Consider the following 22719-nt stretch of genomic DNA (forward strand, 5'->3'; position numbering starts at 1 on the left):
TCGTCTGAACGGAGCGGGTTATCACGGGGCGAATTGGTAGGGAGCGGACTTTGGCGCGGCTGGCGGTTATTCACTTGCGGCTATGGCCGCGCTTACTCGCATGGCTGGAAAGCGCAATATGCGTTCCCGGCGCGTCTGGCTGCGCCCGCGTACTTTGTACAGTTCAACGCCTCTTCTTCTCTCTCTGCGCAAGTCCTCAAACAACGCGCGTATCCTCTGCCAGCCCTTCTCAATCAAGTGTTCCCACGCTAGTCCTTCAAGTCCTTTAACGCTCTCCACTTGCGAGTCCTAATCCTTTCGCCACCGCCATTCAAGTCCTCGAGTCCTTCTAAGGGCTTTGCGCAGCGGGTTATATAGGCACGCCCCGCAAACCTTCTCGAACTCACCAGACGTGCTTCACCACGCCCTCTCACACCATGCCGCTAGAGCTCTGATTGGCTGGTGGCTCTTACCGTCTTCCCCACGCCGCTCACCCCGACCCCGCACCCCTCCTTTTCAGGCCTACCTCGTGTTACTCGACTAGTGGTCAGCCGAATGGGGCACGGGATCAATTCCGCCCATAGAGGTAGAATTGCGCCCATCCCATATTACGCCCACAGAGGTAGAATTGGAGAGTGGACGCAAAATGAATGTAGGACCTATTCTCATGTCTTTACACAACGCAGGCACTAAGAGGGGAAATGGCCTATTCTTACACATACTAAGACATAACTATACTACAAATGGGCCTTTATGTTGCTCGTGTGACTACCTATGGGGGGAAACCCTTTAACCTTTAATGACTTCAATGTGCCAATCTCAAAACTGCAGCAATATATTACGATGGGTAAGAAGTACTGTATATACGACTGTATATATATATTACGTATATAGTACTGTATTACTGTATATAGTACTGTATATATATTACGATAGGTAAGAAGTACTGTATATATTACTGTATATATATATATATTACGTATATAGTACTGTATTACTGTATATAGTACTGTGTGGCAGACACGAAAGCCCACTGGCGTGGTGACATCATTCCGCGCATCAAGTGGGCGGCGGCCACGCCCGAGGGGTAGGCGTGGCCTCAGGATATACACCGGGCGCGCAGCCCGGAGCGCGCCAGTGCTACAGTGACCTCTTGTCAATAAAGACACTTTTGTTTTAACCGCGTTGTCCGCGTCCTCCTTGGTAGCAAGTCGCGCGTGTAGCAGCGCGCTTCATTAGTGACCTCCGACGTTCTGGTCAGCCGTCACTGACCACCCGAACCCGCCACAGCCATGGCAACCAACGCGGTAGCGATAAAGCTCCCCGAGTTCTGGGAAGCTCAGGCGGGGATCTGGTTCCTGCAGGCCGAAGCCAAGTTCAGGCTTCGACGCATCACGGCGGACGAGACACGCTACTGCCACGTGGACACCTCCCTCGGGGCCGGCGCGGCCGCCCGCGTCGTGTCGGTCCTGAGGAACCCACCGGCCGACGACAGGTACGAGGCGATCAAGCGTCTCCTCCTCGCCACGTTCGGCCTCACGGTGGACGCACGGGCCGATCACCTCTTGGACCTCCCCGAGCTCGGTGACACGCGACCGTCGGTCCGAATGGACCATATGCTGTCGCTCATGGGCGACGAAACCCCGAACGCTCTATTCCGGGCGTTATTTCGACGCCAGCTGCCGGCACGAGTACGCCTCGCGTTGGCCGGTTCCGCGACAACGGAACCCCGCGCGCTCGCGGCCGACAAGTTCTACGCGGCTTTGGACACGCAGGCGAGTTTCGGTGCGGCCGTAGCGGCTCCCGAGCCCGAAACTGCTACGGGTGCCCACCCCTACTACGCGACGCACCGCGTAGCCGCTGAACCTCCTGCGGGTGCCCACCCCTGCTCCGAGGGGCGCCTCGTGGCGGCCGCCACGCCCCGCCCACCACCACCGCGGAAACCGCGGCCTCCAGCTTCACCGCAAACCTGGTGCCATTTCCACGCTGGGTTCGGCCACGAGGCTCGGCAATGTCGCCCGCCTTGCTCATTCGGCAGGTCGGGGAACACCCGGGCCGGCCCTCGGTAGTGGCACTGAGCGCCGGCCGATTAAACAGCCTCCTGTACATAACGGACACCTTATCCGGGCGCCATTACCTGTGCGACACGTGAGCGCAGGTGAGTGTCGTTCCCGCCGGTACGTCCGACAAGCAGTCCACGGGCCGGGGCCCCGCGCTGCTTGCTGCCAACGGTATGCCCATTCGCACGTACGGAAAACGCTGCCTTTCTCTGCGGTTCGGAGGGCAGGTTTTCCGATGGTCGTTCGTGACTGCCGACGTGCCTATGGCACTGCTCGGCGCGGACTTCCTCTGTGCCAATGGCCTGTTGGTCGACGTCAAGGACAGAAGGCTTGTCCAGGCCGAGACATTCAGCTCGCTCGCTTGCTGCCCGCCTCGTTGAGCAGCTCACGGAGCGGCTCATCGAGCGGCTCGCCGAGCGGCTTGCTGAGCGGTTCGGTTCCGGCCAGGTTCATCTGCACGCTTCCGGCAGCGGACGAATTCACCCGCCTCCTCGCCCGTTTCCCGGCCCTCACGAGGCCCACCTTCTCGGCGGGGACCGTCAAGCACGGGGTGGAACATCACATCCCCACCGCCGGGCCACCGGTCTACGCCCGGGCACGCCGCCTCGAGCCGACGAAGCTCGCGGTAGCTAAAGTGGAGTTTGCTACGCTGGAGCGGCTCGGCATTGTGCGGCGCTCCGAGAGCACTTGGGCGTCGCCGCTCCACATCGTGCCCAAGCCCGGCGGGGGATGGCGACCGTGCGGGGACTACCGCCGTCTCAACGACGCCACCATCCCCGACCGCTACCCCGTCCCCCATATTCAGGACTTTTCCACCCGCTTGGCGAATATGTCCTTCTCGAAGGTGGACCTCATACGCGGTTACCACTAGGTCCCCGTCAGGCCGGAGGACATCCCGAAGACGGCTGTCATCATGCCGTTCGGTCTTTTCGAATTTCTTCGGATGCCCTTCGGTTTGAAGAATGCGGCTCAGGCGTTCCAGCGCCTCATGGACAGCGTCTTGCGCGACTTGGATTTTGTCTACGTCTATCTGGATGACATCCTCGTCGCAAGCGCGTCCCGCGAAGAGCACCTACACCATCTCCGCACGCTCTTCGAACGTCTGGGCCAGCACGGCCTGATCGTGAACCCCGCCAAGTGCCGGTTCGGTGTCGCCGAAATCGACTTTTTGGGGCACCGCATCCCCAAGCACGGGGCCGTCCCCCTACCGGCCAAGGTGGAGGCGGTGAAGGGGTTTCTGCACCCCCGCACGATCAGGGGGCTCCAGGAGTTCCTGGGCATGGTAAACTTTTACCACCGTTTCCTGTCCCGCATCGCCCAGCTCCTGCGCCCCTTGCACGAGGCCCTCCGAGGGAAGCCGGGCAAAGGTGACGTCACCTGGACCGAGCAGATGGACGCGGCGTTCGTGGGCGCGAAGCTCGCCTTGGCTAACGCCACCATGCTCGCGCACCCGGCGCCCGATGCACCGATCGCCCTCACCACCGATGCCTCGGACTACGCGGTGGGCGCGGTGCACGAGCAATGGGTGCGTGGAGCTTGGCAACCGCTGGCGTTCTTCAGCCGGCAGCTTCGCCCGCCCGAACGCCGGTACAGTACCTTCGACCGCGAGTTGCTCGGGCTCCACCTGGCGGTCAGGCACTTCCGCCATCTGCTCGAGGGCCGTGCGTTCACGGCCTTTGTCTACCACAAGCCACTGGTGTTCGCGATGGGCAAGGTCGCCGAGCCGTAGTCGGCCCGGCAGCAGCGTCACCTCTCGGCCGTGTCCGAATACACGACGGACATCCGGCACGTCGCGGGGAAGGACAACCCGGTGGCGGATTGCCTTTCCCGGTCCGTTGCCCACGCGGTCCACCTCGGCATCGACTATGCCCGGATGGCGGCGGACCAGGCCGCCGACCCCGACGTCCAAGCCTTGCGGACCGCCGTTACGGGCCTCCGCGTCACCGAGGTGCCGTTCAACGGCGCGGGCACGGCCCTCTGGTGCAATGTCTCCCTCGGGCGGCCTCGCCCCATCGTGCCCGCGGGCTGGCAGCGCCGGATTTTCGACTCCATCCACGGCCTGTCCTACCCGGGCACGAGGGCCTCCCAGAGGTTGATCGCCGACACGTTTGTCTGGCATGGCCTCCGGAAGGCCGTCCGCGGCTGGGCCAGGACGTGCCTCGCGTGCCAGCGCGCGAAGGTGCACCGACACACCCAGGCCCCATTGGCCCCGTTTGCGGTGCCGGAACGTCGGTTTGACCACGTTCACGTGGACCTGGTGGGACCTCTGCCCCCCTCGCGGGGTTTCACCCATGTCCTGACCATGATGGACCGCACCACCCGGTGGCCGGAGGCCGTGCCTTTGGCATCAACGACGGCGGCGGACGTCGCGCAGGCGTTCATCGCCACCTGGGTCGCCCGGTTCGGCGCCCCCTCGGACATCTCGTCCGACCGCGGCCCCCAGTTCACCTCGGAGCTCTGGTGGGCGGTCGCGCGGGGGCTCGGGGTCCAGCTGCACCGCACCACGGCCTACCACCCCCAGGCTAACGGCCTGTGCGAGCGGTTCCACCGCTCATTGAAGGCCGCGCTCCAGGCCACCCTCGGCGACGGCGGCTGGGTCGACAGGCTCCCCTGGGTCCTGCTGGGCCTCCGGACGGCGCCCAAGGAGGACCTGCGCGCATCCGCGGCGGAGTTGGTCTTTGGACAACCGCTGCGGGTGCCGCGCGAGTTCCTCCCCGACCCCACGGCACCTTGGTCCGCGGCGCAGGAGCGCTCCGCGCTGCAGGAGACCGCCCGGAGGTTCGCCCCGGTGCCGACGGCGCACCACGGGCACCCACCCACGCACGTCGCCCCGGAGCTTCGCACCGCGGAGTATGTCTTCGTCCGGCACGACGCCCACCGGACACCACTGCGGCCCCCGTACGACGGGCCTTTCCGCGTGCTGGAGACCGGGGTGAAATACTTCACCTTGGACATCGGCGGTACTCCTGACCGCGTCTCGGGGGATCGACTCAAGCCGGCCCACCTCGACGTGGACCACCCACCGCCGCTGGCTCGGCCCCCGCGTCCGGGCCGCCCCCCGGCGGGCGGACCCCCGGCACTGCCCAGCACCACCGGCACGTCCCCCCCCCCCCCCCCCGGTCCGGCACCCATCCCAGGTACAGCCGGGGGCATCCCAGCCGGCATCCCTGCACCCCGGACGCCGCCGGTCGCCAGAGGGCGCTTCGGCCGGGTCATCCGTTTGCCCCGCAAACTGGCCCTCCAGGTGCGCGGGAATTCTGGGGGGGCGCGTGTGGCGGACACGAAAGCCCACTGGCATGGTGACATCATTCCGCGCACCAAGTGGGCGGCGGCCACGCCCGAGGGGTAGGCGTGGCCTCAGGATATACACCGGGCGCGCAGCCCGGAGCGCGCCAGTGCTACAGTGACCTCTTGTCAATAGACACTTTTGTTTTAACAGCATTGTCCGCTTCCTACTTGGTAGCAAGTCGCGCGCGTAGCACCGCGCTTCAACTGTATATATATTGTTGCGGATATGGGATTTGCATCCATCCATATCCGCTTGTAAATATTCCCCTATTTCCTCAATACTTCCCAACTCTCCCCAATCCCCCATTCCCTAGTCCCATTTTCTGTAAACAACACTCTGTAGACCCGACCTCCCCCTATTTCCCCCATTAAATGTCGCATCCAGGTCCACCGCATCTCAGGTAGACAACGATAGGACATCTTGCTAGTTATTCTTAGTCTATGTCAGTTAAGGATTCGTTTCCATTAATTCTGACCCTTCGTTGCACCAGAATGTGATTGTATGGCACCGTTAGGAAGTTTAGGACCTCCCAATACCTCCCCGCAGCTCTTCCTCACAGTTCTCTTCAACAACAACAACAACAACGAGCGCAGGGAGTGCGCGTCCTCACTCCGGCTTGGTTGGTAGGAGTGGTGGGAGGGCACCAGGCCTTCCCAACGAGCCGCTATCGGACATGTGCTCGACGGGGTTACCCAACAGGGGCGGAACGTGGCTCCCTGTCGGCTCCTCGTCAAGGGCGGAGCCCGGTAACCCCCGCACCCAATAGAAGCGGCGGACCGGCCCCAGTTGGGGCGGAACCAACCAGCCGAGGGCGTGTCACTCCCCGCTGAGCATGCGCAGTGAGAGAGAGGTGACGTCAGATGCGCGCTGAGCTTGGAGCAAGCAAGACCACCTCCGAGCGCTGTGAGACCTCCCTGCATCTTGAACCGTGCTTTATCCTGTCCCCGAGCCAAGGTGCACCTTGTGCCAGCGACCTACCTGTCCATTCCTGCCATCAATCCCCGTGTGAGTCTACCTTGTCCGTTTGTCCGTGGTCTGTCAGGGAATAGATAAGACTGTATTTAAGTGCCCATCTCTTCTGTGTCTTTACCTCACTCTGCCTTGTAATCTACCCCCTTTTCTCCACCACTGTAATTATACCCTCCTCCGGAGGTCTTGAGAACTGTATCCCCCTTGCGTCGTTTCATCTTTCCCAGTCGTCATGTCCTTTCTATCATTAATTTGGCATAGCGCGATTTGGCCAACGTCTGGGTGAATCGGGTGAGTCGGGAAGAAACGGGGAACAACTGTTCGGCCGCGGTTACCTCCGCTCGGTAAATAACATCCAATCCGCGGACCGTAACAACTGGTGTCAGGAGTGGGATACGAGGCCCGAACCAAATTTTTAAAACAGCTAGACAAAATTTGGTCAAAATTACAAAGTACCGAAATTGCTTTTGTTTTACAAAAACCCGAATTTTGAAAGTCGCGCTATGGGAGATCAAGACGGCTGGGTTCCGGTAGAGGAGAGTGAGGCAGGGTCGATCCAGGACCAAATTGAGGGACATGAGGAGAGCGAAGCAGTGAGGGCGGCAGGTTCGCAAAATGGCGGCGCTAGGCATGGGGAAGAGGAGCGCGAACAACAGGTCGGCGCCGCGCAGGGGATTGCGATAGCTGTACCCGTGCCGCCGATGGACATGCAAGTCCTCATGGCGCAAATAGGGGCCCTGTTGGCCCAGAATAGCGAGAAATTGAGGGAGGACATGGGGTCCAATAGCGAGAAATTGAGGGAGGACATGGGGACCCAGATCGGAGGGTTAGGGAGTAGAATAGAGGGATTAGGAAACAAATTTGAGGGACTAGACAACAAATTTGAGGGATTAGACAATAGATTAGGGGAAATACAGGAGGGGTTAACGGGGGTAGAAAACAGAATGGCCGCTCAAGAGAATCAAATGGAAGGGATGAAAAAGGGGTTAGAGGGGTTAGAAAACAGTATGGAAGGCAAATTGAGGGACATGAGGGACCAAGCGGAAAGGGAAGTTAAACAAATGGGGCAGCAGATAGAGGGGGTCAGAATGGGGGTAGAAACTAAATTGGATGCTCACAGGGAGGAAATGGAGCAGATGCGGGTGGCATCTGGGCAGGAGATGCAAGTGATGGGAGGGGAGATCAGAAGAGGTGTGAGTGAGGAGGTCGGAGGAGTGCGCGAGGAGGTGAGGCACTGTGAGGAGCGCATGGAGAAGGAGGTGAGAAAAGGGACTGTAAAATTGCAAGGTGGTATAGAGGAGTTGACGCTGGGAGTAGAACAGCTGACAGTGGGACAAAAGGAGTTGGGGGACCAGGTAAAGAAGAACACAGCGGTAATAGAGGGTTTAAAATCGACACAAGGAGATGAAAAAGGACGTAGGGGTAATTAAAAAAGAGTGTCAGACGGTACATGAGGACCTGACGAGGAAAATGAACGAGGTGGTAGAGGTGATGGAGGTTAAAGAGCGGGAGGTGCGGGAGCACATAGAAAAAAATAAGGTGGAGTTAGAGGAAGAACTTAAGGGGGCGCACGAGGAGATGAAGGAGGTGAAGCAGAAATTAGAAGTAGTGGAAGAAGGGGTGAGCGAAATTAAGAAGCGACGGAGAGGGGATAAGAAAGAGATAAAAGAGGAAGTAAAAGAATTGGTCCAAAGTCTGTGTTCGGATCGTGATGATGTGCTCATTAACCGGATGAGGGATTCGCAGAGATGATGGAGGAGAAGCGAAGAGAAAGAGGACCCGGTGTAAGTGATGACCAATATGGTCGTGCGTATGATGCGCCAGGTGATTTAATAAGCTTCTTGGGGGTCGAGATGGACCCGGATGTTCGTGAGAGGCCAAGAGTGAGGTGTATGGCTGGTCCGGAGTGTATGGAACGAGGGTGCGAGCGAGAGGGTCCGGTGATGGGAGAGGTGCGAGGTGTGAGTGAGCAAGGTTGTGGTGGTATGGAATGGGTAGCGGGTTGCGGAAGCGTGACCCATGCATCGACACCAACAGGGGTAGTTTTTAGAGGGACAGGGGAGGCACGGGAGCCCCTTGGGGGTAATGTACTGTGGGGCCCGGCCGGTTCGGCCCCGCGCTGACCCCGCAAGGGGCGACGCACGGGGTCCGGCAGGCGGGCAACGACTCGCATACGAGGTGGTCCCACAAGGTCCCACTCGCGCCGTATGACGGCAAGAGTGATCAACGAGCGTACCTGGCGCAGTTTGACTGTGTGTGTAAGGGCAACGGTTGGGGTGAGGACGAAGGTGGAGTACACCTGGTGGCCGCGTTGCGCGGCGCGGCGGCGGAGGTGCTGACGGCATTACCACCGGGTGCTCTCACCCTGCCAGCCCTCCGCGACGCCCTAATTAATCGATTCGGCATTGAACAGCAAAGCGAGCTTGTTAAAGCTCAGCTCGCGCTGCGAAAACGCAAGCCCCAGGAAGCCATCGGGGATCTTGCCCACGACATTCGCCGCGCAGTGGGGATCGCACATGCTAACATGGCAGCGGATTCCCGGGAAAGCCTGGCGCTGGACCATTTTATCCAGGCCCTCCCGGATATTGAGCTCCGGCAACAGCTCGCCATGTGGCGCCCGCAGACTCTGAGCCAGGCGGCTGACGCTGCAGCCCGTTGGGAAGCAGCGAGGCCCCTGGCCCGGGGGAGCGAGCGTCACGCAGTGGCGGTCCGCCAGGTGGGACCCCCGATGGAGGGAGGACCCCTTAGGGGGCCCGCCCCCGACGTGAGTCCTGACCTGGCGGGCATGGTCCGGAGGCTGGTGGACCAGCGCCTGGCGGGACCTGGACCATGGCAGGCGGCCCCGGAGGTGGCCCGCGGTGGACCACGAGCGGGTAATCCAATTCGGACCTTCAGGGGGGGAAATTTGGAATTCCGGAGACAAGCACCTTATCAGGTGAGGTGCTATACTTGCAACCGTCTGGGTCACCTGGCGCGGCACTGTCGAGCCACGCGCCGGGATGATCCCCGGCGGTTGAGGTCCTTAACTCCGCCCAGGGGGGAGCGGGTTAGCCGACCCCAGACACCCCCCCGCCAGCCCCCGGGAAACTAGAAGGTTAGTAGGAGACTTAGGAGTAGGAGTAGGTTAGTAGGAGTAGGTTAGTAGGAGAAGATTTAAGTAGGAGACTTGGTACCTGTAGTGGGGACGTAGTAGCTTAGTGTTTGATAATGACGTGGGAGCGCTGAGTGTAAGGGAAGACGGAGGAGCACGAGTTTTAGAAGGGAGTAGACAGAGCAGATGATGCAGTGTGAATGGAAGTGCTGGTGAGCAGCTTCAAATGAGGCATTGGTGAGGCAATGCTCCGAGGTGTGTGTGAGTGTACAAGTGATGAATGAGAGAGCATTGCGGATGAGTGTCATGGTGAGTAGTGAGTGTTGTGGATCAGCGCGAATGCGCTTGGGGGAGAGAAGGGTGCAGGCGGCACCAAGTATGAGAGCACAGGTGTGTGGAATATATGGAGCAGAGAATGAGTGGTGTGGAGAGAGTTGGAGTAAGTGGTACGGAGTGGTGTGCGTGGTGCGAAGGTGTGGATGGGGGAAGAGTGGACCCATTTCACGAGTACCTGGGGAGGGTAGTTTAAAGAATAGTTAGAAGGTATAGGTAAATTGTGGTTGGATATTGGCATTTGTGGTGCGGTTGCAGAATGGTATTGTGGATGGGTGCATTGGTGTGGTGAAATTGGCTGGTCGTGTGGCCTGTTAGTATGAGTGTGAATGGTTGGGCACTCCGCCACTGTTAGATGTCGGCCAGGTGAGGCCGCAGGTGGGCTCTGGGAGCCGTTAGTGTCAGTGGGTGCCTGAGGATCCCGGGGGTGGATCGGGCAGCCCGTGCCAGAGAGGGCACCGAGGGGTGAGAGTGCGAGAGGGCCTTCCCCAGTTAGTTAGGATTGGGTGAGGAGCAGGTGAGCTCGGTAGGCAACAACAGTGGTGGAGGTGTGCAGGTGGGCGGACCAGCTGGGAGCGTCACACGACCCAGCCACCGAAATTGTGCGGGAGCACCGAGTGTTGAATCGGGGAGTGAGACCCAAATTGATGGTGTGCACCACAGATGGTCAATGGGATTTTGGTTCTTCGAACCACATAGATTAATGAGGGCCAATGGTTTGGCAGGAGAAAGACCCCGGGTAATGTAAAGTTGTTAAAGTCATTTAGGAAATAGTTAGGATTGATGAACCTGTCGCACCATACGCAGCCACTTACCTGAGGTGATGATGATGACTCCACACCTGTGTTTTCTTTGTTTTGTGTTGCAGGAAGTGAGAATTGCTGTTTGGATTTGTGAGACGCATCACGACGTGGATGAGACATTGGGGTGATTCCATCTCTCCCTCCTTAGGAGGGACTGATGATGAATTGGTGATGGCAAATTTTGATCTTGAGTTGGAGATGGCAAATTTTGATGAGAGTTGGAAATGGCAAATTTGATTGGTTAGGAGGGAGAGAAGACGAATTTGGTTTATGGGAGGAATGGGGAAGACAGTAGGGACGTTTGTTGATGTGTAAAGTAGATGTTTATGGGTAGTGTTGTGTTTTGTGGATACAGTAAGGGGTAAGGGAGGGGCAATGTAGGTTACCTGGTGGGGGGGGGGGGGCGTACGGTAGGAACGTACCTGTCTCACCTGGTTCCCATGTGCCCCCAGTGTGCATTACCTTATATTGCGTGCACTTTTGCGCCCTTACCACCTTACTCACCTGTCTTCTTTTGTCTCCCACCTCCGAGGATCTGGCTTTGGGGCAGAGAGAGAGGAGAGAGAGGTGCTGGCTCCGCAGTTGTGGGCCTGTACTTCCGCTGCTTGCTGCCTGGATCGATACACCATATGGACCGCAATTTTTGTGGCCGCCCACAATGGACCGCAGTTCTTTTGTGGTCAAGCACCACCCGTTGATGGACCTCTGGGTCAACGTGGCACCTATGCTATACAGGTGAACCACTTTTAGTTGGCCCCCCTGACAGCCACAATTAAGAAATGGACGCGGTTGGCGCCTTTCTTTATTTCTAAAGAAGCCAGAAGGCCAAGTGCACTCCATGAAGGCAAGACCAGCGGCAGAACATCGGCCGGCTGCGACACCACCGGTGACCATGGACACTTGATTGTGCATTTTTATTGAACACTTTATTGGTGCACCGGATGGTGCTGACTGTGCATAATGGGGTGGTGCTTTTGGTGCCTGGAAGGGGTGCTCTGCACATTATTAAAGGCCGTAGGGCCACAAGGCACTCGTGGGTTGGTGTATCGATGCTGGCATGCGTGCTCTCCCTATGCATAACATCTGCATGTGTTCCTCAAAGAACAGGTCCTGGATCGTAGTGTAAATATCAGTGTAGTCTTGTATAAATGATGCTCCCTACCGGCTGTATGTTTAGTTTGAGGATGCTTTCCGCGATTCGGTTATCCTGTGGGTGTGTTTCTGTTAGGAGAAGGGTGCAACGTCGCAGGGGGACATATTTACTCATTTGTGAACATCTGTAAAACAGTCGCACTCAGGGTTGAGTTAATAGTAGAGGGAACTACATCTGAGTGCCACACTAAAGTAGGTAAAAATTTATCGGGTCGAGACGCCCCAAGGTCGAGAAGGGTGCCGTGTTGCGGATATGGGATTTGCATCCATCCATATCCGCTTGTAAATATTCCCCTATTTCCTCAATACTTCCCAACTCTCCCCAATCCCCCATTCCCTAGTCCCATTTTCTGTAAACAACACTCTGTAGACCCGACCTCCCCCTATTTCCCCCATTAAATGTCGCATCCAGGTCCACCGCATCTCAGGTGGACAACGATAGGACATCTTGCTAGTTATTCTTAGTCTATGTCAGTTAAGGATTCGTTTCCATTAATTCTGACCCTTCGTTGCACCAGAATGTGATTGTATGGCACCGTTAGGAAGTTTAGGACCTCCCAATACCTCCCCGCAGCTCTTCCTCACAGTTCTCTTCAACAACAACAACAACAACAACGAGCGCAGGGAGTGCGCGTCCTCACTCCGGCTTGGTTGGTAGGAGTGGTGGGAGGGCACCAGGCCTTCCCAACAAGCCGCCATCGGACATGTGCTCAACGGGGTTACCCAACAGGGGCGGAACGTGGCTCCCTGTCGGCTCCTCGTCAAGGGCAGAGCCCGGTAACCCCCGCACCCAATGGAAGCGGCGGACCGGCCCCAGTTGGGGCGGAACCAACCAGCCGAGGGCGTGTCACTCCCCGCTGAGCATGCGCAGTGAGAGAGAGGTGACGTCAGATGCGCACTGAGCTTGGAGCAAGCAAGACCACCTCCGAGCGCTGTGAGACCTCCCTGCATCTTGAACCGTGCTTTATCCTGTCCCCGAGCCAAGGTGCACCTTGTGCCAGCGACCTACCTGTCCATTCCTGCCATCAATCCCCGTGTGAGTCTACCTTGTCCGTTTGTCCGTGGTCTGTCGGGGAATAGATAAGACTGTATTTAAGTGCCCACCTCTTCTGTGTCTTTACCTCACTCTGCCTTGTAATCTACCCCCTTTTCTCCACCACTGTAATTATACCCTCCTCCGGAGGTCTTGAGAACTGTACCCCCCTTGCGTCGTTTCATCTTTCCCAGTCGTCGTGTCCTTTCTATCATTGATTTGGCATAGCGCGATTTGGCCAACGTCTGGGTGAATCGGGTGAGTCGGGAAGAAACAGGGAACAACTGTTCGGCCGCGGTTACCTCCGCTCGGTAAATAACATCCAATCCGCGGACCGTAACAATATTATGATAGGTAAGAAGTACTGTATATATTACTGTATATATATTATGTATATAGTACTGTATATATATATTACGTATATAGTACTGTATATATATATATTACGATAGGTAAGAAGTACTGTATATATTTCACAAAATAGCCAAACACAAATACGGTGGTGCAGGACCCACTTCGTGGTCTTTTCATGATCCTGGCAATGTAATCATCAATTGAAACCATTAAAACCTGACCTCTCATTGGCGGAACATTGTCCATGAAGCCTCAATGGACTGTCACAGTCACTGTACACCAGAAAGGGTACACCTAATGAGGCAACACCATCTGCTTGTCCTGTACAAGGAATATTGGTCAGGGTACCAACCCTGTGAAACATCCCGTTATAAATGTCACATACGCATCTGAGCCTGCTGTTGGCTTAGCCGTTAGGGTGCAGGCTTGGGATCCTAGGATCCTGAGTTCGAATCCCGGTCGATCGCTGAATTAACGCCAGGTGGGTTGACTCAGCCTGTCATCCTTCCGAGGTCGGCAAATTGAGTACCAGCTTGCTGGGATGAATAATCCCGGTGTGTACCCGACTTAGAATAGGTACACCATATCCCTGCGCATCGTCAGAGGCGACTACGGGTTGGCATCATGAAGGGCATCCGGCCATAAAAACATTGCTTCAAACAGGGAACCATGATTGTCATGGGGCCGGCAAGGCTAACCCCCGCTCTATAGGGCAGTGATCTTCAGGTCTCTAACAAATGGCACCTCATGGTACGAGACACTTTGTGTTGTTAAAGCTTTAAAATGTTTAATTTTTTTCATTTAGAAATAAACATAAACTGATTCTTTAAACAGGATTTCTGATCTAAACTTGGCGAGATTAAAAACTACACCAAAGTAGAATATGGCACTCGGTAGAAGGCATAGTCTCATCTTGCTCATTCATACTGAACAAAAATACCATCGTTAACGTAACACGCTACTATTATGGCTCATTGCTATTATGACCCATACATACACCCGTATCATCAATGCCCCCTATTATGTTACATAGTTTCTTGACTTAGTTATGACATCATAAATTTTATTCTTCACTCACATCATAGCGCAGATCAGATATATGACATTTCAGATTTTTTGGATAAGGATTTTGATTCAACCAGTTATGGCTATAATACCACTTCACTGAAGGCATCATCGTTAGCACCTGACATATATATATATATATACCCCAAGGGGAGTTGATGACAATATGCCAAGTTTAATTTTTTTAATCGAGCGGTTTCGGAGAAGATGTCCAAATTTTGTCCTTTAATCCAACATGGCTGACATACCATGTGACGTATGACGTCAGAGTTATCAATAAAATATTCTCCATGGGGGTCCCTCCTATGTTTAAAATTTAGCATCGATCGGACAAGAGGTTGCAGAGAAAAAAAAATTTGAAGCTGAAATATATAGACGTGGACAGGCACGCACGCGTTACAATAGTCGCGCAAATGCATTTTAGAATTGTCGTCTGACAAAAAAAATTAACAAAAATTAATACTCAGATTATTTCTCCATTTCCTCGATTTTATGTGATGGTGTTTGATGTAACTGGATATCAGTGAGCACTATTATATCGAGGAATAACTTCAATATGGAGCAAACGTACAAGAAGAGTACCTGTGGTTGAATCGGTTGATTTGGGGTACCTGTGGTTGAATTGGTTGATTTGGGGTACCTGTGGTTGAATTGGTTGATTTGGGGTACCCGTGGTTGAATTGGTTGATTTGGGGTACCTGTGGTTGAATTGGTTGATTTGGGGTACCTGTGGTTGAATTGGTTGATTTGGGGTACCCGTGGTTGAATTGGTTGATTTGGGGTACCGGTGGTTGAATTGGTTGATTTGGGGTACCTGTGGTTGAATTGGTTGATTTGGGGTACCTGTGGTTGAATTGGTTGATTTGGGGTACCTGTGGTTGAATTGGTTGATTTGGGGTACCTGTGGTTGAATTGGTTGATTTGGGGTACCTGTGGTTGAATTGGTTGATTTGGGGTACCTGTGGTTGAATTGGTTGATTTGGGGTACCTGTGGTTGAATTGGTTGATTTGGGGTACCTGTGGTTGAATTGGTTGATTTGGGGTACCTGTGGTTGAATTGGGGTACCTGTGGTTGAATTGGTTGATTTGGGGTACCGGTGGTTGAATTGGTTGATTTGGGGTACCTGTGGTTGAATTGGTTGATTTGGGGTACCGGTGGTTGAATTGGTTGATTTGGGGTACCCGTGGTTGAATTGGTTGATTTGGGGTACCCGTGGTTGAATTGGTTGATTTGGGGTACCCATGGTTGAATTGGTTGATTTGGGATACCTGTGGTTGAATTGGGTGATTTGGGGTACCTGTGGTTGAATTGGTTGATTTGGGGTATCCGTGGTTGAATTGGTTGATTTGGGGTACGTGTGGTTGAATTGGTTGATTTGGGGTACCCGTGGTTGAATTGGTTGATTTGGGGTACCCGTGGTTGAATTGGTTGATTTGGGGTACGTGTGGTTGAATTGGTTGATTTGGGGTACCGGTGGTTGCATTGGTTGATTTGGGGTACCGGTGGTTGAATTGGTTGATTTGGGGTACCCGTGGTTGAATTGGTTGATTTGGGGTACCCGTGGTTGAATTGGTTGTTTTGGGGTACCCGTGGTTGAATTGGTTGATTTGGGGTACCCGTGGTTGAATTGGTTGATTTGGGGTACCCGTGGTTGAATTGGTTGATTTGGGGTACCCGTGGTTGAATTGGTTGATTTGGGGTACCCATGGTTGAATTGGTTGATTTGGGGTACCCGTGGTTGAATTGGTTGATTTGGGGTACCCGTGGTTGAATTGGTTGATTTGGGGTACCTGTGGTTGAATTGGTTGATTTGGGGTACCTGTGGTTGAATTGGTTGATTTGGGGTACCCGTGGTTGAATTGGTTGATTTGGGGTACCGGTGGTTGAATTGGTTGATTTGGGGTACCTGTGGTTGAATTGGTTGATTTGGGGTACCTGTGGTTGAATTGGTTGATTTGGGGTACCTGTGGTTGAATTGGTTGATTTGGGGTACCTGTGGTTGAATTGGTTGATTTGGGGTACCTGTGGTTGAATTGGTTGATTTGGGGTACCTGTGGTTGAATTGGTTGATTTGGGGTACCTGTGGTTGAATTGGTTGATTTGGGGTACCTGTGGTTGAATTGGTTGATTTGGGGTACCGGTGGTTGAATTGGTTGATTTGGGGTACCTGTGGTTGAATTGGTTGATTTGGGGTACCGGTGGTTGAATTGGTTGATTTGGGGTACCTGTGGTTGAATTGGTTGATTTGGGGTACCCGTGGTTGAATTGGTTGATTTGGGGTACCCATGGTTGAATTGGTTGATTTGGGATACCTGTGGTTGAATTGGGTGATTTGGGGTACCTGTGGTTGAATTGGTTGATTTGGGGTATCCGTGGTTGAATTGGTTGATTTGGGGTACGTGTGGTTGAATTGGTTGATTTGGGGTACCCGTGGTTGAATTGGTTGATTTGGGGTACCCGTGGTTGAATTGGTTGATTTGGGGTACGTGTGGTTGAATTGGTTGATTTGGGGTACCGGTGGTTGCATTGGTTGATTTGGGGTACCGGTGGTTGAATTGGTTGATTTGGGGTACCCGTGGTTGAATTGGTTGATTTGGGGTACCCGTGGTTGAATTGGTTGTTTTGGGGTACCCGTGGTTGAATTGGTTGATTTGCGGTACCCGTGGTTGAATTGGTTGATTTGGGGTACCTGTGGTTGAATTGGTTGATTTGGGGTACCGGTGGTTGAATTGGTTGATTTGGGGTACCCGTGGTTGATTTGGTTGATTTGGGGTACCCGTGGTTGAATTGGTTGATTTGGGGTACCCGTGGTTGAATTGGTTGATTTGGGGTACCCGTGGTTGAATTGGTTGTTTTGGGGTACCCGTGGTTGAATTGGTTGATTTGGGGTACCTGTGGTTGAATTGGTTGATTTGGGGTACCCGTGGTTGAATTGGTTGATTTGGGGTACCCGTGGTTGAATTGGTTGATTTGGGGTACCGGTGGTTGAATTGGTTGATTTGGGGTACCGGTGGTTGAATTGGTTGATTTGGGGTAGCCGTGGTTGAATTGGTTGATTTGGGGTACCCGTGGTTGAATTGGTTGTTTTGGGGTACCTGTGGTTGAATTGGTTGATTTGGGGTACCTGTGGTTGAATTGGTTGATTTGGGGTACCTGTGGTTGAATTGGTTGATTTGGGGTACCGGTGGTTGAATTGGTTGATTTGGGGTACCCGTGGTTGATTTGGGGTACCCGTGGTTGAATTGGTTGATTTGGGGTACCCGTGGTTGAATTGGTTGATTTGGGGTACCGGTGGTTGAATTGGTTGATTTGGGGTACCTGTGGTTGAATTGGTTGATTTGGGGTACCCATGGTTGAATTGGTTGATTTGGGGTACCGGTGGTTGAATTGGTTGATTTGGGGTATCCGTGGTTGAATTGGTTGATTTGGGGTACCTGTGGTTGAATTGGTTGATTTGGGGTATCCGTGGTTGAATTGGTTGATTTGGGGTACCTGTGGTTGAATTGGTTGATTTGGGGTACCGGTGGTTGAATTGGTTGATTTGGGGTATCCGTGGTTGAATTGGTTGATTTGGGGTATCCGTGGTTGAATTGGGGTACCCGTGGTTGAATTGGTTGATTTGGGGGTACTGGTGGTTAAATTGGTTGATTTGGGGTACCTGTGGTTGAATTGGTTGATTTGGGCTACCCGTGGTTGAATTGGTTGATTTGGAGTACCTGTGGTTGAATTGGTCGATTTGGGGTACCTGTGATTGAATTGGTCAATTTGGGCTAACCATGGTTGAATTGGTCGATTTGGGGTACCCGTGATTGAATTGGTCGATTTGGGGTACCCGTGATTGAATTGGTCGATTTGGGGTACCCGTGATTGAATTGGTCGATTTGGGGTACCCGTGATTGAATTGGTCGATTTGGGGTACCCGTGGTTGAATTGGTCGATTTGGGGTACCCGTGGTTGAATTGGTCGATTTGGGGTACCCGTGGTTGAATTGGTCGATTTGGGGTAACCGTGGTTGAATTGGTCGATTTGGGGTACCCATGATTGAATTGGTCGATTTGGGGTACCCGTGGTTGAATTGGTCGATTTGGGGTACCCGTGGTTGAATTGGTCGATTTGGGGTACCTGTGGTTGAATTGGTTGATTTGGGGTACCTGTGGTTGAATTGGTTGATTTGGGGTACCCGTGGTTGAATTGGGGTACCTGTGGTTGATTTGGGGGTACCTGTGGTTGAATTGGTTGATTTGGGGTACCCGTGGTTGAATTGGTTGATTTGGGGTACCTGTGGTTGAATTGGTTGATTTGGGGTACCTGTGGGGGTCTCTGCATGTTCGCCGGGGGAAGGGGTGCCCGCATGTTTGCCAAATGATCCCAGCAGAGTCCTCACGTGCGTGCCGGTGGTTCCTGTGGGGTCCTCACGTGTGCGCCGTAGGGTCTCTGCATGTTCACCGGGTGAGTCCCTGTATGCCCACCTGTGGGTTCCTGCATGTGTACATTGTACAAACCTTCTTTATCTGTTGAAACCGCCTCTGCTGATACTACAGGTCCGATGCTATTTTGCAGTCCTGGAGATAAAGTTTGCGCTTTGCTTCAAACTGGGAAGGTAACCCTTGTACCGTTTCAAGGTATGACCGTTCAATCATTCTTGTTCCACATGGGTTTTACTCAAACCTCACAAAACAAAACTTTTGACCAATGGAATGCAGGTACCTGCGAGTGCACCCATAGTGTAGGAGGATGCGAGCTTTCCTTGATGGCAAGATTGAGCACACCATGCTCGGCAAGCTCCCTGGGACTGGAGCACATGGAGAAGCCAGTCACCTCCTCCACCCCTGGAATGGTCACATCCACCCTGTGGGGATATTTCACTGCATGTCTGGGACAACCCAAGATTGACCTGCCTGACAAAGAATAGGTAGTTAGAGCACAGGACAGTCCACTTCTTGTGCAACTCACCATTGTCCAGGCTTGAAAGAGAACTCCTCGTTGTGGACCTGCAACTTGACACCTTTGACAGTCTGCGACTCGTCCCAGACATTCAATACAGTGGCCGAAGACCTCTACGGAGAAGCATGGGAAAAATGGGTGCTTTGTGGCATGACTACCATGTGTGTTAGTGCCCCATTTCGGCCGGCTTTCATCAATCTCTCTTTTAAGCTCACTCCTACATCAATCACCTCCCTCAGTTCATCCATCCTTCTTCTGTCCACCCACTTCACTCCCACCATGGGCTGACAGGGTAGGCCTAAAGGTACGCACACTCACTCTAAGATTATGATAATACCAGGGTATGCAAATGAAAATCTGATAACCCTGCAGGCTGGTATAAACAGATAAAACATTTCTTCAAGGTCTACAGGCCCCAGCCTCTATAACGATACCAGATATTCATTCTGATGATCCACAACAATACAACAACACAGCTAACATAATCAACGAACATTATATTGCTATACCAGACCACTTCACCCAGAATTTATAGAACAAAACTACCAGCATACCTACCCTCCCTGTTAAGATCTCCCTCCTAGTGTCCAACCCCAACAGGTCTATAACCAATTATGTAAACTGGAATTACAGAAAGCAAGCATTTCTGGAGATCTACCTGTGCGAGTCATCCATGAATTTGCTTATGAATTAACTTTTCCCTTGAATGATGTTCCAAATGCATCATTTGAAAAGGCGAAACTTCCAGATCGTTGGAAGTATGCAGAAGTGACGCCAATTCCAAAGTCACAACCACCGACTTTGTGTGAATCGAGACCAATAGCTGGGAAAACCACATTTCCAAGCTGGCCTCCAAAGCCAGTCTCCGACTGGGCATCCTCCGTCGTGCGAAGTCCTTCCTTGGCACACCTGAGCTCCTCACCACATGCAAGGCTTTCATCTGCAGCTCAATGGAATGCTCAATGGAAACTCCTCTCCGGCCTTGCTCCCCCAGCTCTCTCTGGGCTCTGTCCCCCAAATATTCCGATAGGCCACACAAGATCTGCCAGCGACCCTCTTATGGTTAAACTGCCAAAATCTCGGCTCTCTGCTCACCTTCACTCCTTCATTCCTCTTTTCTCCCGCCTCTGGAACAAACCCCTCACTCTCTTCAATTCCACTCCTCCCTCCAGGTCTTTAAAACAGCTGTTCACCACCATCTCTCGTCTTCCCCCATCCAAAACCTTGATCTCTTCTACCCCCGTTAATTCACCCCAGATCCTCTTTAATTGAAATACCGACTACTTTCCTGGAAGTTCTTGCAGAGTCCATGTGTTTTATACCTCTCCCACCGTCCTCACCCCGTCCCACACCTCTTCCCCCCCCCCCCCCCCCCCAAGCCCTCTCCCTCCCACAGATCTTCCGATGTTCCTGTTCTCTGCTGTTGTACTTGTGTGCTTCCCTCTCTCTCCCCATCTTGTCTACCGCTCCCTTTATTGTATGTTTTGTTGGTCCGATTGTTTTTTTGTGATTGATGTTAGCTCTTACATGAGACTCGATCTTGTATACAAAAAAAAAAAAAAAAAATAGCACTGACGAGCTACTTCGCAAGAGTTGCGGAATCATTTATTTCAAAATGGCTCCTCGAGGACATTGAAAAAAAAATTGATCCAAATCAGTACGGTAATCAAAGAAAGATATCAACTTGTCATCATCTAATAGGAACGCTTCATCAGCGTAATATAAAAATACCGATAATCCAAAATCAATATCCACCGTAGTTCTTACAGATTTTTCAAAAGCCTTCAATCGAATTTATCATAATGTTCTGGTTTGTAAGTTCATTCACCTTGGAGTTCACCTCTATATTATTGTCTCCTGGATTATGAGCTTTTTGGAATTCCATCAGCAGTGCATGAAATATAAGGGAACCATATCGTATATGAAAAATAGTCCTGCTGGAGTACCACAGGGTACAAAATTAGGGCCAATTTGTTTTTTTGGTAATAATCAATGATGCAAGTGAGAAAAGTCCCATCCCGTATTTTAAATATGTGGATGATCTTACCCTTGTCGAAGGTTGTAAAGGGACTCAACAGTCACAGATGCAGCAATCCTTACTTTCTTTTCAGTATTGGACATCTGATAATAACATGAAACTGAATGCGTTAAAATGTTACACGATGACAGTTTCCTTCACAAAGCAACCAGTGCAACACCAAACACTCTATATAAATAACACTCAGTTACCCAGTGTGCAATCAATCGAAGTGCTTGGGCCTTGGTGTGACAATACAGGAAAACTTGAAATGGGATGGATGCTCATAAAGGAGAAATGCTTAAAATAATGTAATAGAAAGTTGTACATTTTACATAATCTTAAATCATATAATTTACCCATCTGTGACCTTGTGACAATTTACATTTGCTACATAAGACCAGTGTTGGAGTATTGTGTACCTGTTTTCAATGCAGCCTTAACTAAATCACAGGTGAACAATTTCGAACGGGTTCAAAAAAGAGCCTATAAAGTAATGTTAGGACAACGTTACACGTCTTACCATCTTGCTTTGGAAACATGTAAATTACAAACCCTGGAGGAACGACGGTATAAGTTGTGTAAAGATTTTGCACTTGCTATTGAAACCCATCATTTGCGTACAAAGTGGTTACCTGCTATGAGAGATATAACTTTTAATCTCAGGAAAGCACAAAAGTACTCACAGTACAAATGCAGAACAAAAAGATTTCCAACAAGCGTATTGCCATTTCTAATTGGTATTCTTAATACCTTATAATAGTCACAATTCGCAGTTTTTTTTGTTTTTAAATCTTTTTTTTTCTGTTTGAAACATGCCATGTTTGTTTTTTTCTTTTACATTTATTTGGCAATTCACTATTTGAACCTTTTTTGACTTTATAGATATTTTTATTTTGTAAGCAATCTTTGATTGCAAATTATGAATACTAGCAGCGGTACCCGCCCTACGGGCGAGGCTTCAATTGGGAGGCCCAAATGAAAAGGCTAAATATCAGAAATTGAAGGTTTTATTTTATTTTAAACGATTCATATAAACATCCGTTAAATCATATCACACGCAAATCATCAAAATCTAAACAGTATTTGTAGAATTTCAATAAAAGCCACGTCACTGTTCATATCGGTAAATATTATTCCATCGTGTTTGGAAAAACTGGAAAATTGGAAAAAATTTCCTAATTGGAAAAATTGGAAATACAATATCGCCTATTTTACTCCAGGGGGTCCCAGGATTACCCATCCAAAATTTCGTTGCGATCAGTTCAACCGTTTTTGCTGTACCTGGGAACAGACAGACAGACATTTGGTGAATTATAGTAAGATGTATGCACGTGTAATTCAGCCTTTAGCTGCCAGAAATGCTTTCAATAAACCATTTTGATTTGATTTCATTTCATTTGGTCCAACCTGGGTTTGAATCCCAACCGAGCTATAAACTGGCATCCCGGTGTTTCACAGGCAGGGTGATTCACCAATGTGTGTGCCATCCCTCGGATGGATATTAAACTGAGCATCCCGTATGCCAACATTAATGTTGGACATTAAATATCCCACAGTGTCCTTCACGAAGAGTAAGCGAGCTATCGCCGGTGCCCTGAACAAACCACAAGTTCCTGGCCTGACCTA

The 22719-nt window shown here is 52.1% G+C and overlaps 2 protein-coding genes across 3 annotated transcripts in view; one reads left to right on the forward strand and one right to left on the reverse strand.

Moving 5' to 3' along the window:
* LOC137429584 (unconventional myosin-Id) overlaps nt 1–22719 on the forward strand; it is a 211370-nt gene that overhangs the window by 184345 nt on the left and 4306 nt on the right. The gene's annotated exons all lie outside the window — the stretch shown is intronic.
* OXNAD1 (oxidoreductase NAD binding domain containing 1) overlaps nt 1–22719 on the reverse strand; it is a 65137-nt gene that overhangs the window by 23894 nt on the left and 18524 nt on the right. The window contains exons 3-4 of the mRNA XM_068119609.2: nt 19083–19186; nt 18837–18978 (exon numbers count right to left, since the gene is read on the reverse strand). Coding sequence (XP_067975710.2) covers nt 18837–18978; nt 19083–19186 — 246 coding nt within the window. The remainder of the gene's footprint in view (nt 1–18836; nt 18979–19082; nt 19187–22719) is intronic.

Source organism: Myxine glutinosa, chromosome 6, assembly GCF_964187855.1.
Source record: "Myxine glutinosa chromosome 6, kmMyxGlut1.1, whole genome shotgun sequence".
NCBI classification, from domain to species: domain Eukaryota; kingdom Metazoa; phylum Chordata; class Myxini; order Myxiniformes; family Myxinidae; genus Myxine; species Myxine glutinosa.